We start from the raw sequence: 17,692 nt of genomic DNA, 5'->3' as shown, positions 1-17,692 counted from the left end.
CTGTTCTGCTCTATAATGTGTAGTCAGTTATGTGGACCCTGCATGTAACTGTCTTCATTCTGTTTTTCAGGGATGACGTCCTCCAGAGTTTGTCCATTGTACAGCACTGCCTTCTGGGAGCAGGTAGCCTGTTGCCCCTGCTGCAAGGAGAGCCCATCCCTGAACTGTGAGTAGGACACATTTAATTTGCAAACAAGTTCATCAATAAAATGTATTTATAAAGTAATTTGTTGTCAGTGTTTTACCAACAGTGTGTTTTAACTTTGAAACCTCTTTCTCCATCAGGGTGACTAGCATGGTGAATCTGGGGGAGACTAACCTCTTCACAGGGATGGCCGATGGTAGGGAGTATTACTAACTACCCTTCTAGTTAGCTGTGCTCTGATTTCTTTGTGTGGGCAGTCATATTGTGAGTGGGATGTGTTCATAGTGTGGCTAGCCAGAGTTGTAATGCCTCAACTCGCTCTCCCTCCCTGCAGATGTGTCCAGAGAGAACTACAGAGATGCTATCTGCAGAGTGATGAGGCAGCTGCTACGTGAGTAGTGTCCGCTTCCCTTCTGTCGGTGTAACCACAACCCCACCTAACATTACATTCACATCCTCTCTGCCTCTGTAACAACACCACACCCAAGAACAAACCCTTGTCCCCTCCTGTTTTTGTAACCACAACACAACCGCAAACCCAACATCAAACTACAGCCAGCCAAACAACTGTTGTTATACCATGTGGCACTTAACACCTCTACCTTCCAGATACTTGTCCTGTCATCGACTGCGGTATTATCATTGTCTTGGCAAGATTACTTTATTGTCCAATGTACACAGATGTCCAACGGGAACTTGTCTTCTGCTGTACTTGGCTTTTCTGCACATGTCCAGATCTAACTAACACAGAAAGTGTAAACCTATCCAGATCATTTCCCTTCCTATAAGTGTAATGTTTTTTTAATTGCTTTGTGTTCACCACCTTATGACGCTCTTCACATATTAAGATTGAATAAACCATGTCTAAAACATTTCCATGTAATGGTTTGTTCCGTTTTATTTTCTCAGATCACATTCTGGAGCACTCAGAGGACGACACCAAGTCTCTGTTCTCCATCATCAAGATCATCAGTGACCTGCTGCACTTCAAAGGCTCTCACAAACAAGAGTTTGACTCTCGCTGGAAGAGCTTCAACCTGGTCAAGAAGTCCATGGAGAACAGGGTGAGCGATATAGCTAGAACTCCATACTGGAGCCATGGCTGAGATTGTGGTGGACCTCCTGAATGAAGTTGTATTTCTCTTGAGTGAATGAATGCTGGTCGTTTAAAGCACCCACATACTTATCTGACATATCTTATGTAAGAGTTGAGTTTGTCATTTTTTGTTGTTGATTCTGGTGCTGACCCGTAATCACTTACTCATTTGTCTTCTAATACACCTACAGCTTCACGGCAGGAAGCAGCACATCCGAGCCCTGCTAATCGACAGAGTCATGCTACAGCACGAGGTAGGGTTTCTCTCTCTCTGCCCTCTCTCTGTTCTGTCCATCCTCAAGTGTCTGCTGCTGTCATGGAAGAATCTGTGTGTTTACCCCAGGTTGTAACCTAGCCTCTGTGTTTTGTGTTGTCCAGCTGCGTAAGCTAACAGTGGAGGGGTGTGAGTACAAGAGTATCCACCAGGAACTGATGCGGGATCTGCTGCGGCTCTCTACCAGCACCTACAGTCAGGTTAGCTCAGTTTACTACCACAGATGTTTGTTTTAGTAGCTCCAGCAGGTAAACAAAACATTACTGTGGTGAGAGAGATATTTTATCAATATAAAATTGGCTTCTCTTCCTCTCTCCTCACCACCTCAACACATTCATCTCCTCTGTTTTTTGAGGAGGTGGCGAGGAGATAGGATGCAAGGAATCAAGAAACATTTGAGGGTATGTACCTCGTGTGTCCCTCCAGGTGCGTAGCCGGGCTCAGAGTGTGCTGTTCACAGCTCTGGGGACCTATAACTTCTGCTGCAGGGACCTGATCCCCGTGTGCTGGAGTTCCTGGAGCCAGACCGCTCCGACGTCACACAGCAGCAATTCAAAGTACGGCTGGCCTGTCTCTGTCCTGTGTCTCTCTTATCTTGACCACACACATAAACACTCCCCTACCTTATCCACACACACATATACACATGGTCTAGGCTGGTTATTGCAGATTGATTGTTGATCAATCGATTGGTTGACTGACTAACTGACTGACTGACTGGATGATGTAAATAGAGAAATGGAATATAACTTTGAGTCCTCATTCGCCATCCTTCATTATTTTCCTCATCCTTCCTTACCCCCCTGTCTCTCCTCTCTTCAGGGTGCCTTGTACTGTCTCTTGGGGAACCACAGTGGGGTGTGCCTGGCCAACCTGCATGACTGGGACTGCATCACCCTGACCTGGCCTGCCATCGTCCGCTCAGGACTCAGCTCAGCTATGTCCCTGGAGAAGCCCTCCATCGTCCGCCTGTTCGACGACCTCGCTGACAAGGTCCACCGCCAATACGAGACCATCGGCATCCACTTTGCTGTAAGATACCCTTCCTGCTTTTCCACTGGTGGAAATTGTCATTGCTACCATCTGGTTGTGAATGGTTTGTTCTGACGTAATTTCAACTTGATCTGATTTGTAAACTGAAAGTAAGGATATCATTCCTTCCAACTTTGCCCGCTGGGTTTACTCTCAACTCTTTTTTTCAATCAATGACAAAATGTATATACTATTTCCTGTTAGGCGTATAGAAGTACAGTGTGACATAAGCCCTTGAGAGTAAAGCTTTGTGACTGAATAGGATTCAAACATGTCTCTGAAGTTGGGAATCTACAGGTAATCTATATATTAGTCTGCTTGGCCTGAGATGACCTGTCTTTACCTCCACTAGCTATATATATCATATCCTGTATAACATATATAATAATTTCTGATGAAACTAACTCTTTGCTGTAGATCCCATCAGAATGTCGTGCAACGGCGGTGCAGCTCCAGACCTCCGGTGTTCCCCTGCCTCAGGACCCTGTCCCCTCAGACCAGGAAGAAGCAGAGGGCCTCAGAAAGCAGGAGGAGAAGAACCTCGACTCAGTTCAGTAAGTACCAGAGGAAGAGCTGTCACTGCTAATGAATAAACCTTCAAAACTGTTGATGAACTGTACACAAAATCTTCAAATTACAGCCCTATTGGTGTCTTATTGCAGTCTAGCAAAGGTCTGCCGTTCCTGTTGTTAAAGTCATTTCTCAGTTATGTCTACAGTATAATGTCCCTAGTATAAGCCACTTTATAATATATTACTGGTCTGTCTCCCTCAGGAAATATGAGAGTCTGGTTGGTGAACTTCTGGACTGCCTCAACGACAGAAACATGTAGGTTCACCTTGTCTCAATGACTGAAACGAGCATAGAAATGTATTGTGTTTAACAGATATGATAGTCTGTTGTATAGAACAAGGGAATCATGTCAGCTTAGTTCCTTACGTTTCTAACTGCAACATTTTCAACTTCCTATTCATCAGTGCACTCTGTAGCAAAACGTTGTGCAACGGAAACCATTTATATCATGTTGTACAAAGATTTATTACTAATGAATATGACCCAGGTAGTACTTCCCTTCACTCTGTCTCAAAACGTTTTTCACCCACTGCTCTGCATGTTGTAGGCCCTGGAAGTTTGAGCACAATGCCATTGGATTCATGTCTCTGTTGCTGAGAGATGACCACCCTCTCCCCTCCCCTGCTGTCCTGTTCTTTGTCAAGAGCCTCAACCACGACTCCCTCCTGGTCCGCAAGGTGGGCGCTCCCACACAACTACCACTATCCATACACACACGCGCGCTAAACACAGAATCACTAACGGACAGACCCAGTCATGCATTCAGTTTCGTTCCCTACATTGAGAGAATCTATTTTGCATGAGAACTCTTCAAGATGGCAGCAGTCAACAACGTTACAGTAAAGTTTCACACATAAATTCACATTTATCTTCACACATCAGCCACGTATGCATAATCGTCGTTATAGTGTTTCATTTTAAGATATAGAAACATATTTTTTGTGTTTATTTCCCCCTCTAGTTGGCGATATCAGCAGTGGCAGGGATCATGAAGCAACTCAAGAGGCCGCATAAAAAAGTACCAGTCAGCCCCAACGAGCTCTGTAAGTACCCACTCTCGAGTTGCACTTCCTGTCTCCTCGCTCACTAGTCCCCTTACCTGTGTTCAAATAGTATTCGTTTCAAGCTGTACTTGATTGGGCTTGCTCTGGTGCAATGGAACCAAAGGAATAGTCCCAAAATTGCAAACCCTTTCCATCTGGCACTTCAGGTAGGCTCTAAAAGTGTTTCAATCAAATGTATTTATAAAGCCCTTTTTACATCAGCAGATATCACAAAGTGCTGATACAGAAACCCAGCCTAAACCCCCAAACAGCAAGCGATGCAGATGTAGAAGCACCTACAGTACCAGTCAAAAGTGTATTTATGTTTACATTGTAGAATAATAGTGAAGACATCAAAACTATTAAATAACACATGGAATCAGGTAGTAACCAAAAAAGGTGTTAAACAAATCAAAATATTTTATATTTGAAATTCTTCAGAGGAGCCACACTTTGCCTTGATGACAGCTTCGCACACTCTTGGCATTCTCTCAACCAGCTTCATGAGGTCAGTCAATCCGGAAAATTTCAAGAACTTTTCTTCCAGTGCAGTCGTAAAAACCATCAAGTGCTATGATGAAACTGTCTCTCATGAGGACCCCCACAGGAAAAGAAGACCCAGAGTTACCTCTGCTGTAGAGGATAAGTTCATTAATTACCAGCCTCAAAAATTGCAGCCCAAATAAATGCTTCACAGAAGCAAGTAACAGACACATCTCAACATCAACTGTTCAGAGGAGACTGTGTGAATCAGTCCTTCATGGTCGGTTTGTTGCAAAGAAACAACTACTAAAGGACACCAATAAGAAGAGACTTGCTTGGGCCAAGAAACATGAGCAATGGACATTAAACCGGTGGAAATCTGTCCTTTGGATGAGCTGCCCATGTGTGGTTCCCACCGTGAAGCATGGAGGTGGGGGTGCTTTGCTGGTGATAAGCTCTGATTTATTTAGAATTTAAGGCACGCTTAACCAGCATGGCTACCACAGCATTCTGCAGCGACACGACCATCTGGTTTGCGCTTAGTGGGACTATGTTTTTCAACAGGACAGTGACCCAACATACCTCCAGGCTTGTGTAAGGGCTATTTGACCAAGAAGGAGAGTGACGGAGTGCTGCATTAGATGACCTGGCCTCCACAATCCCCGACCTCAACCCAATTGAGATGGTTTGGGATGAGTTGGACAGCCGAGTGAAAGAAAAGCAGCCAACAAGTCCTCAGTATATGTGGGAACTCCAAGACTGCTGGAAAAGCATTCCAGGTGAAGCTGGTTAAGAGAATGCCAAGAGTGGCTACCTTGAAGAATCTAAAATATATTTTTATTTAACACTTTCTTGGTTACTACATGATTCCATATGTGTTTCATAGTTTTGATGTCTTCAATATTATTCGACAATGTGAAAAATGGTAAAAAATAAAGTAGAATGAGTAGGTGTGTCCAAACTTTTGACTGGTACTGTATTTGAAAGTAAACAAATACTATTTGACCCCAGGTGTGACTATAACAGCTATACAGCATGTATCTCAACGCCTCTCTCCTCTCCTGATGATATGATAGCAGGAGACAGGCCTGATAACCAGTGGCAGTAGCAGTAGCAGTCTGGTCCTCTCACTGCCTCTCTCCCTCTACCAGGTGATCTAAAGGAGCCGGCTGGTATGATAGCAGGAGACAGGCCTGATAACCAATGGCTCCAGTATAACAGTAGCAGTCTGCCTCGTACCCAGCAGGACTGGGAGGGCTGTACATTCGTAGAGAAGACCCACTGGGGATACTACAGCTGGCCACAGAAACTCATGATGTACTCTCCCTCTGAGGAGCAGCCCAAACAGGGACTGACCAGAGAGGAGATGACAGAGGTGAGGAGATGACACGGCACACACACACACAATGGCCACAGTCTAATTCGCTACCCTTGTCCCGAAGTGTACACTTGGTCACTCCTCCCTGATTGATGTGAAATGACTGTATTCGTGTAGGGAATATGGTGGAAACTCCCTCCAGCCATGCACTCTTTCAATACAATGCTTTTAAATGTATGAGCGGGAGTGAACAAGTGCACACTTCTGGCTGAAGGGTAGATAATCAGAATGCAGTCTCTCTTTGAAAACGCTATATAACATCCTCTGCTGTAAAATGTGATATCTCCAGTCCACTGTAATAACAGTTTCTTCTTCTCTCCTTCCAGCGAGAGCAGATCATCTACGACCACTTTTCAGACCCAGTGTTCATCAACCAGCTGATTGAATTCCTCTCTCTGGAGGACCGGAAGGGCAAGGACAAGTTCAGCCCCCGCAGGTTCTGCCTTTTCAAGGTGAGGGAGAGAGAGATCAGACCCTGAGATCAGACCCTCCCAATCTCAGAGGTATTTCCTGAACCTTCATTAATACCTTGTTCTCTATCCCGCCTCTTGTTCAAAACATCGGAGGACGTGAGTTCTCTCTTCATAGTCTATTCGCTTCCGTCTGATGTTTTGAAAAGGAGACTGCAAGGAACGAGGCTGCGAGGAACGAGGAAAGCATAAACCCAGGAGGGGGGTTTTGTAAGCCAAATCTTTTGGCTTCCTTAGCTCTGTCTTATTGACACTCTATCTTTCAGGGTCTGTTCCGTAACTTCAACGATGCCTTCCTGCCCGTGCTGAAACCACACATGGAGCGTCTGGTGGCCGACACACACGAGAGCAAACAGCGCTGTGTAGCAGAGATCACTTCTGGACTGATCAGAGGCAGCAAGCACTGGAGCTACGGCAAGGTAGGAACAAACACACACACACTGGAGCCAGGGCAAGGTAGGAACGAACACACACACACTGGAGCTACGGCAAGGTAGGAACGAACGCACACACACTGGAGCTACGGCAAGTTAGGAACGAGCACACACACTGGAGCTTTGGCAAGGTAGGAACGAACACACACACACTGGAGCTATGGCAAGATAGGAACGAATGCACACACACTGGAGCTACGGCAAGTTAGGAACGAACACACACACTAGAGCTTTGGCAAGGTAGGAACGAACACACACACACACTGGAGCTACGGCAAGGTAGGAACGAACACGCACACACACACACTGGAGCTACGGTAAGGTAGGAACGAACACACACACACTGGAGCTACGGTAAGGTAGGCACGAACACACACTGGAGCTACGGCAAGCTAGAACGAACACACACACACTGGAGCTATGGTAAGGTAGGAACGAACAAACACACACACACACTGGAGCTACGGCAAGGTAGGAACGAACACACACTGGAGCTATGGCAAGGTAGGAACGAACACACACTGGAGCTATGGCAAGGTAGGAGAGAGATGCATACACCATGGTCAAATGCGTGTGCACACACCAGACTCAAGCAGTACTTTACATTTCTCCACTTGCCAGGCAAATAATAACGTGTGTATGTCTGACTTACCTGGATAAATGAAAGTTAAATATTTTTGAAGTTCTTGACCTTTGACTCTGGACCTGTGTTCCCCTGCCAGGTTGAGAGTCTGTGGGAGCTGCTGTGTCCTCTGCTTCGTACAGCACTGAACAACATCACTGTAGAGACCTACGCTGACTGGGGCACCTGCATCGCCACTGCCTGTGTAAGCCTCGAGCCCTCATCTCATTCAGCAATCCATTTCTTTCAGCTTCTTTCTCAATCAGTAGTTCCTCCATTCCCAAATGCATCCTCTCTCCTTGCTTCTTTCTCAAAACGCATTAGAGGAGAAGGCCAGAACGGGAAGGACCTTGGATCTTCTCTTCCAATGCATTTAAGGAGACGAGGAGTGAATGCAGGAATGGGGAAAGACTGTCCCATCTGACATGATTCTGTTTTCCTGCATCCACATCTTTGACCTTTGTGGTTTTGTATGGCACAGGAGAGCAGAGACCCCAGGAAGCTCCACTGGCTGTTTGAGATGCTGATGGAATCTCCAGTCAACGGGGAGGGGGGATCCTTCGTAGACGCCTGGTGAGGAGAAACTTTACCAACGCTTGAACTGTCAGATAGACTATACAGAGAGCTGCCTGTCTTTCTCCTAGATTATGAACTGTCAGACAGATCTCTGTACAGTCTTTCTCCTAGATTATGAACTGTCAGATAGACAGGCAGATCTCTGTACAGTCTTTCTCCTAGATTATGAACTGTCAGACAGATCTCTGTACAGTCTTTCTCCTAGATTATAAACTGTCAGATAGACAGGCAGGTCTCTGTACAGTCTTTCTCCTAGATTATGAACTGTCAGATAGACAGGCAGGTCTCTGTACAGTCTTTCTCCTAGATGATGTTCCATGCACACACAAAGGCCCCCAAAGCAACAATCAGGCTCTCTTGTCAATTGAAACCAATAAAAACCAAACTCTTTTAGGTGGGGGGGGCAGCAAAAGAGCTAGGCAGTGTAGCCCCCCACATGTACAATGGTAGGTAGGGGAAACACTTTCTTTTTGTGTTAGTGTGTATAACTCTCCTCTCTCCAGTCGTCTGTATGTGCTGCAGGGGGGCCTGGCTCAGCAGGAGTGGAGAGTCCCTGAGCTGCTCCACAGACTACTGCAGTACCTAGAGCCCAAACTCACACAGGTCTACAAGAACGTCCGCGAGCGCATCGGCAGGTAGGACCTCTCTTACATCCATTGACCGAACACTGATGCAGTATTTTAAAAGTATACTATCGATATACTTTTCAAATGGCGTATTTCCACTAACACTTACCCCAGTGTTTTACCCAAAAGGCTGACTTGTTTCCACCTCCACGGCCTGGCCCCAGGTTCTCACTGGGAGCTAAGGCTCTGGCCTCTGGTACTTTTCATTTACTTAACAATGGTTGACTGTGAACATGGATGAATACCTTCCATGGTTAACAACTAGTCACAACGAACTGTCTTGATGATGCAGAGGTTGTTTATTCGGCTCTTCACAAGTCCTCAGTTACAGCCCTGTCTATATGGAAACACAGTTCCCAAAAAACAACACTAGAGCCCACGTAGTCATAATCACTGGCAACACGCTGGTGGTGTAATGGAAACTGCCCAAAAGATGATGGTAAAGGACTACACACACCCACCATCATGCTCTCTTATTGTTCTCCTCCCTCCCTCTCTGTCCCCCCTCTCGCTCTCTGTCCTCCCTCTCGCTCTCTGTCCTCCCTCTCGCTCTCTGTCCTCCCTCTCGCTCTCTGTCCTCCCTCTCGCTCTCTGTCCTCCCTCTCGCTCTCTGTCCTCCCTCTCGCTCTCTGTCCTCCCTCTCGCTCTCTGTCCTCCCTCTCGCTCTCTGTCCTCCCTCTCGCTCTCTGTCCTCGCCCTCTCTCTGTCCTCCCTCTCGCTCCTGTCCTCGCTCTCTGTCCTCCCTCTCGCTCTCTGTCCTCCCTCTCTGTCCTCCCTCTGTCCTCCCCTCGCTCTCTGTCCTCCCCCCTCTCGCTCGCTGTCCTCCCCCCTCTCTCTGTCTCTCTTCTCCAGTGTCCTCACCTACATCTTCATGATAGACGTCAACCTGCCGTACACTCAGCCCACAGCCTCGCCTCGCATCAAGGAGTTCACAGAGCGGGTACTGCTGCGCCTCAAACCCCTGACGGAGGGGGACGAGGAGATCCAGAACCACGTGGTAGAGGAGAACGATGTGGGGGAGCAGGACGAGAGGACACAGGCCATCAAACTACTGAAGACAGGTACGACCCCTAACCTTAACACAGGCCATCAAACTACTGAAGACAGGTACGAGTCCTAACCCTAGCACAGGCCGTCAAACTACTGAGGACAGTTACGACCCCTAACCTTAACTACTGAAGACAGGTACGACCCCTAACCTTAACACACACCATCAAACTACTGAAGACTGGTAAGAGACCAGAGGATAGGGAGAGCGAGAGCATATTGATGATGATAATCCCAGTTGTAAAGCAAAAGAAAACAGTCTCCGTACATACAAGATCAATGCACATTTGTCATTTTAATGTGTCAACCTTTCGGGTACAATGACCTTTGTCAGAGCATACAATGTAATAAAGGTTTTCTATTTGTTTCCAGTACTCAAGTGGCTGATGGCCAGTGCTGGACGCTCCTTCTCCACGGCTGTTCCAGAGCAGCTCCAGTTGCTGCCACTGCTGTTCAAGGTGGGTGGGTCAAGGAAGGAAGACACCTGGAGAGGAACCAGACTCAAAGGGGGAGGCCTATCCCTAATCCCTCTTCACTCTCTTCCTGTTGTAGATCGCTCCGGTGGAAAATGATGACAGTTATGATGAGCTGAAGCGGGACGCTAAGACCTGTCTGTCTCTGATGTCCCAGGGACTGCTCTACACAGAGCAGATACCACTGGTCCTACTGGCCCTGCAAGAGGTAGGGACACGCATGCTATGCAGGTGGTAGGTCACCACACACACGTGCACGCAGTGTGGGAGGTGAGTCACTGGGCCATGTGCCTTTAATTTCTGACACACACACACTTTTTCCACATTTTGTTACATTACAGCCTTATTCTAAAATTGATTAAATGAATAAAAAATCCTCAGCAATCTACAATACCCCATAATGACAAAGCAAAAACAACAGGTTTTTAGATTTCTTTGGGGCCTTGACTATTTTGTCGGAGCTCTATGGACATTTCCTTCGACCTCATGGCTTGGTTTCTGCTCTGACATGTACTGTCAACTGTGGGACCTTATATAGACAGGTGTGTGCCTTTCCAAATCATGTCTAAATCAATTGAATTTACTACTGATGCACTCCAATCAAGTTGTAGAAGCCTCTCAAGGATGATCAATGGAAACAGGGTGCACCTGAGCTCAATTTCGAGTCTCATAGCAAAGGGTCTAAATACTTATGTAAATAAGGTAAAGTTTATTTTTAATACATTTGAAATAATGTTTGAACCTGTTTTCACTTTGTCGTTATGGGGTGTTGTGTGTAGATTGATGATCTATTTTAATTTAATCAATTTTAGAATAAGGCTGTAACAAAATGTGGGAAAAGACGAGGGTTCTGAATGCTACCTGACGGCACTGTAATTAAACCAGTAGGCCTATAGGCTGTACCTACGCTGCGTTGTATGCCTCCTGAGTAGATCTGAGGAGGAGAAAACAGCGTAGGCTATTCCATTCAAACAACTACACCCTATGCACACATTGTAATCAAATTCCAAATCTTACTTGGTGCATTTGAAACGTCTTTTGTGAGGTGCAGCCGGGAACGAGTTCTGTGCGATGGCGAGTGGTGTGGTCGATAAATCAGATTTGAACGATTGTTTATATCTCCAGTTTGGGAACATTTTGGCTTTCTAATAGAAGCAAAAATGTATTGAAGTTTGTAGGATATCAACTAAATGTATTTATTAGACCATTTCATTAATTTGTCCCAGATAAAAAGACATGCTTAAGTGATTCAAATTTTCCTTCAACTTTCTGAAGCGGCAACAGCGTGTGAAATCCCCCGTCTGTGTGCGATTATGCTAATGACTACGGTCTTCTGGTAGATGGAAAGGCTCTCCCAAAAACCTACAAAGTAGTCGATGCTGACCTGGCAGAATGATACCAGGAGTATTTACATCACTTCAGTGGTGATTTGTTCAGCAAACTCTGCAATCACGTGTGCTACAGAAGCAACGCTAACCAAGCAAGGCTCTTGCTGGTGTGCAACTACATTGCTTTATTTAACTAGGCAAGTCCGTTAAGAACAAATTCTTATTTACAATGACAGCCTACCAAAATGGCAAAATGCCTCCTGCGGGGACGGGGGCTGCGATTTAAATATGAATATAAATATAGGACAAAACACACATCCCGACGAGAGACAACACAAAACTACCTGAAGAGAAACCTGAGACAACAACATAGCAAGGCAGCAACACATGACAACACAGCATGGTAGAAACACATGGCAACAACGTGGTAGCAGCACAAAACATGGTCCAAACATTATTGGGCACAGACAACAGCACAAAGGGCAAGAAGGTAGAGACAATACATCACACGAGGCAGCCACAACTGTCAGTAAGAGTTTTCAGTTAAGTTCAAGGATATCTAAACCCAAAAATGAATATTTATTTTCACCAGAACACAACATTGTCTCCTGATGGGGTTGAAACATTGTTGTGGGCTTAGAACCTCCAATTGTCTCCTGATGGGGTTGAAACATTGTTGTGGGCTTAGAACCTCCAATTGTCTCCTGATGGGGTTGAAACATTGTTGTGGGCTTAGAACCTCCAATTGTCTCCTGATGGGGTTGAAACATTGTTGTGGGCTTAGAACCTCCAATTGTCTCCTGATGGGGTTGAAACATTGTTGTGGGCTTAGAACCTCCAATTGTCTCCTGATGGGGTTGAAACATTGTTGTGGGCTTAGAACCTCCAATTGTCTCCTGATGGGGTTGAAACATTGTTGTGGGCTTAGAACCTCCAATTGTCTCCTGATGGGGTTGAAACATTGTTGTGGGCTTAGAACCTCCAATTGTCTCCTGATGGGGTTGAAACATTGTTGTGGGCTTAGAACCTCCAATTGTCTCCTGATGGGGTTGAAACATTGTTGTGGGCTTAGAACCTCCAATTGTCTCCTGATGGGATTGAAACATTGTTGTGGGCTTAGAACCTCCAATTGTCTCCTGATGGGGTTGAAACATTGTTGTGGGCTTAGAACCTCCAATTGTCTCCTGATGGGGTTGAAACATTGTTGTGGGCTTAGAACCTCCAACTGTCTCCTGATGGGGTTGAAACATTGTTGTGGGCTTAGAACCTCCAATTGTCTCCTGATGGGGTTGAAACATTGTTGTGGGCTTAGAACCTCCAATTGTGTTGTTTTTCTATTAAACAAGTTTGATTTTGAGACTGAAAATCTGAAACGTGGAGTAACTGAATTAGGGGGTAAATTGAAAATGTTATAGGGCCCTATATTCTATGCCTCATCTATTTCTTTCTTAGTTTTGCATGTTTTACCCCCAAAAATGTAACCTGCTGTACCGACACTGAACCGTGACCCCAAAACGTCAGATGCGTACCAAACCAGGGGTTTGGTGAACCTTTACACCCATAGTTGTTGTTTTGTAATTAACATTCTATGTTATCTTCCAGATAGCGGGCAGCAGTTCGTGGCATGCTCGCTACACGGTGCTGACGTACCTACAGATCATGGTCTTCTACAACCTGTTCACCTTCCTGAGCAACCAGGGAGCCGTCAACGACGTCAGAGCACTGGTCATACGCCTGCTGGAGGACGAGCAGCTGGAGGTAACGCGCACACACACACACACACAGACGTGTACTGTACACACACACACACACACAGACGTGTACTGTACACACACACACACACACACACACACACACACACACACACACACAGACGTGTACTGTACACAGACACACACACACACACACACACGTGTACTGTACACACACACACACACACACAGACGTGTACTGTACACACACACACACACACACACACACAGACGTGTACTGTACACAGACACACACACACACGTGTACTGTACACACACACACACACACACACACACACAGACGTGTACTGTACACACACACACACACACACACGTGTACTGTACACACACACACACACACACACACACACACACACACACAGACGTGTACTGTACACACACACACACACACAGACGTGTACTGTACACACACACAGGAAATTGATGTAGAAAAGGAGTTGAACAGGCATGAGTGGATGATCATTATACAGAACAAAGACATGGATATTTAGACTGATTAATGCCAGATAACATCACGGCTGAAAGAGCGGGGACAGAGCAGTGTGGGGAGGTAGGCCTATTGGTTACAGATCACATTGTGTATCACATTGTGTAATTGCTGAGCAATCTGTCACAGAGTGTGGGGGGGTGCTCACAGGCCCTTTCCTCCCTGTTTTACACTTCTATGTATGTAGGGATTAGGCACTCTTCCTCCCTCTGTCTACCTCCTCTTTCTCCCCCTCTGGTCCCTCTCTCACTTGTTGCTATGGAAACCACTGGCTGCAGGAGTATTCTGTTGCTATGTGGAGGATATTAAGGGGGAGGGGGTGAACAGATGGATTTAGCCATTTCTGTCTTTCTATCCAACGGTCCTCTAGGGAGGGCTGTTACGATTATGGAAATTTAGGTAACGATTCATTGTCATGCAAAGGGGAATGGTAATTGTAGTTCTAGTTCTAGTTTGTTTTAATGGTATGTTTAATGCAGCTTTACGTCTAAAAAACAAATGGTTTTGCCGGCCTTGGAACTTTTGAAAATGAACCTTCTCCTCACGACCGTGTCGTTCTGCTCGTAAAATGATAAACAACTTTACCCATTTGAAGTCAAAATGGAAGAATTGCTATTGGGTAAACAATATCTATTTGAAGTTGAATCCAGCCTCCTCCTAAAATGCGTGTATTAAGACGATTATGACAACAACAAAATGAGTTCACGGTTATTGTCCATAATTATACCAGCCTTACTCTGGAGCCTAATATATTGACTTCCCTTGGCTGCTTGACACCTCTCGTTGCTAGGCGACATAAATTGGTTCCCTCAATCAATGACAGGATTGGGTTTAATACGGTTGTGTAAACGTTGGACTGTGTGACTGTTTAATAACATACATATACTGATCAGGAGCTGCGAAGTCACATGTATACAACTTATTCATAATTATGTTTTAACGAGAAGTCCAACGACACTAAAGACCTGATGCTGGTTGCAGCTGTAGATTCCTAGATTCTTCTTCCCCAGCCCACAGTATAGTGCACAGCCTCTAACCTCCTCTTCCCCAGCCCACCGTACAGCACACAGCCTCTAACCTCCTCTTCCCCAGCCCACCGTACAGCACACAGCCTCTAACCTCCTCTTCCCCAGCCCACCGTACAGCACACAGCCTCTAACCTCCTCTTCCCCAGCCCACCGTACAGTACACAGCCTCTGACCTCCTCTTCCCAAGCCCACCGTACAGCACACAGCCTCTAACCTCCTCTTCCCCAGCCCACCGTACAGTACACAGCCTCTGACCTCCTCTTCCCCAGCCCACAGTACAGCACACAGCCTCTAACCTCCTCTTCCCCACCGTACAGTACACAGCCTCTAACCTCTTCCCCAGCCCACCGTACAGTACACAGCCTCTAACCTTCTCTTCCCCAGCCCACCGTACAGCACACAGCCTCTAACCTCCTCTTCCCCAGCCCACTGTACAGCACACAGCCTCTAACCTCCTCTTCCCCAGCCCACCGTAAAGTACACAGCCTCTAACCTCCTCTTCCCCAGCCCACAGTACAGTACACAGTCTCTAACCTCCTCTTCCCCAGCCCACAGTACAGTACACAGCCTCTAACCTCCTCTTCCCCAGCCCACCGTAAGGTACACAGCCTCTAACCTCCTCTTCCCCAGCCCACCGTAAAGTACACAGCCTCTAACCTCCTCTTCCCCAGCCCACCGTACAGCACACAGCCTCTAACCTCCTCTTCCCCAGCCCACCGTAAAGTACACAGCCTCTAACCTCCTCTTCCCCAGCCCACAGTACAGTACACAGCCTCTAACAACCTCTTCCCCACAGTACAGTACACAGCCTCTAACCTCCTCTTCCCAGCCCACCATACAGTACACAGCCTCTGACCTCTTCCCCAGCCCACCATACAGTACACAGCCTCTGACCTCTTCCCCAGCCCACCATACAGTACACAGCCTCTGACCTCCTCTTCCCCAGCCCACCATACAGTACACAGCCTCTGACCTCCTCTTCCCCAGCCCACCGTAAGGTACACAGCCTCTGACCTCCTCTTCCCCAGCCCACAGTACAGTACACAGCCTCTAACCTCCTCTTCCCAGCCCACAGTACAGCACACAGCCTCTGACCTCCTTTCCCCAGCCCACCGTATAGCACACAGCCTCTGACCTCCTCTTCCCTAGCCCACAGTAGAGCACACAGCCTCTAACCTCCTCTTCCCCACCGTACAGTACACAGCCTCTAACCTCTTCCCCACCGTACAGCCCCTCTAACCTCTTCCCCAGCCCACCGTACAGTACACAGCCTCTAACCTCTTCCCCAGCCCACAGTACAGTACACAGCCTCTAACCTCCTCTTCCCCAGCCCACCGTAAGGTACCCACCTCTAACCTCCTCTTCCCCAGCCCACAGTACAGTACACAGCCTCTAACCTCCTCTTCCCCAGCCCACCGTAAGGTACACAGCCTCTAACCTCCTCTTTCCCAGCCCACAGTACAGTACACAGCCTCTAACCTCCTCTTTCCCAGCCCACAGTACAGTACACAGCCTAGCCTCTAACCTCCTCTTCCCCAGCCCACAGTACAGTACACAGCCTCTAACCTCCTCTTCCCCAGCCCAGTATAGTACACAGTCTCTAACCTCCTCTTCCCCAGCCCACAGTACAGTACACAGCCTCTAACCTCCTCTTCCCCAGCCCACAGTACAGTACACAGCCTCTAACCTCCTCTTCCCCAGCCCACCGTACAGCACACAGCCTCTAACCTCCTCTTCCCCAACCCACCGTACAGCACACAGCCTCTGACCTCCTCTTTCCCACCGTACAGTACACAGCCTCTAACCTCCTCTTCCCCAACCCACCGTACAGTACACAGCCTCTGACCTCCTCTTTCCCACCATACAGTACACAGCCTCTGATCTCTTCCCCAGCCTAGCTACAAAACAGTCCTGAGCCTTTGTGCGCTCAATGGTGAGACTGAATCACTCAATGAACTCCAGCCTCCCTGTTCTGTTTTCTCCTCTTTTCTCTCTCTAGCTCCATCTAAATTAGTCCTGTGATTCCTCGCTTGCCATCTCCTTGCCAACAGTGTTGTTCAACTGTACTGAGCTGGGTGGCGCAGTCTGTACTGACTACCTCGGCTCAACTAAGAAGCTCTGTCCAAATTCTCCTCCTTGCCGCCGCCTCAAAATGCATTGGAGAAGGTCTTAGGGGGAGTGACCTTGGACCTTCTCCAATGCATTTTGAGGCGGCAGCGAGGAGGAGAATTTGGATAGAGCTTCTTAGTTGAGCCGAGGTAGTCAGTACAGACTGTGCCACCCAGCTCCGTACAGTTGAAGTCGGAAGTTTACATACACTTAGGTTGGAGTCATTAAAACTCGTTTTTCAACCACTCCACAAATTTCTTGCTAACAAACTTATAGTTTTGGCAAGTCGGTCAGGACATCTACTTTGTGCATGACATAAGTCATTTTCCCAACAATTGTTTACAGACAGATTATTTCACTTATAATTCACTGTATCACAATTCCAGTGGGTCAGACGTTTACATACACTAAGTTGACTGTGCCTTTAAACAGCTTGGAAAATTCCAGAAAATGATGCCATGGCTTTAGAAGCTTCTGATAGGCTAATTGACATCATGTGAGTCAATTGGAGGTGTACCTGTGGACCTATTTCAAGGCCTACCTTCAAACTCAGTGCCTCTTTGCTTAACATCATGGAAAAATCAAACGAAATCAGCCAAGACCTCTGAATTTTTTTGTTGTTGACCTCCACAAGTCTGGTTCATCCTTGGGAGCAATTTCCAAATGCCTGAAGGTACCATGTTCATATGTACAAAT

General features: G+C 46.8%; 1 protein-coding gene across 1 annotated transcript in view; it reads left to right on the top strand.

Moving 5' to 3' along the window:
* Positions 1–17,692, top strand: part of LOC112224603 (proteasome activator complex subunit 4B) — a 66,867-nt gene that overhangs the window by 44,386 nt on the left and 4,789 nt on the right. The window contains 23 exon segments of the mRNA XM_042306238.1: positions 71–166; positions 286–341; positions 480–536; positions 1,055–1,209; positions 1,433–1,495; positions 1,620–1,715; positions 1,942–2,014; positions 2,017–2,072; positions 2,338–2,547; positions 2,965–3,101; positions 3,322–3,375; positions 3,668–3,797; positions 4,082–4,163; positions 5,798–6,021; positions 6,351–6,476; positions 6,761–6,913; positions 7,651–7,755; positions 8,032–8,123; positions 8,630–8,761; positions 9,605–9,813; positions 10,172–10,257; positions 10,352–10,480; positions 13,203–13,358. Of these exon segments, the coding sequence (XP_042162172.1) occupies positions 71–166; positions 286–341; positions 480–536; positions 1,055–1,209; positions 1,433–1,495; positions 1,620–1,715; positions 1,942–2,014; positions 2,017–2,072; positions 2,338–2,547; positions 2,965–3,101; positions 3,322–3,375; positions 3,668–3,797; positions 4,082–4,163; positions 5,798–6,021; positions 6,351–6,476; positions 6,761–6,913; positions 7,651–7,755; positions 8,032–8,123; positions 8,630–8,761; positions 9,605–9,813; positions 10,172–10,257; positions 10,352–10,480; positions 13,203–13,358 (2,677 nt within the window).

This window comes from Oncorhynchus tshawytscha, linkage group LG25, assembly GCF_018296145.1.
Source record: "Oncorhynchus tshawytscha isolate Ot180627B linkage group LG25, Otsh_v2.0, whole genome shotgun sequence".
NCBI classification, from domain to species: domain Eukaryota; kingdom Metazoa; phylum Chordata; class Actinopteri; order Salmoniformes; family Salmonidae; genus Oncorhynchus; species Oncorhynchus tshawytscha.
This window is presented reverse-complemented; position numbering and strand designations above follow the sequence as displayed.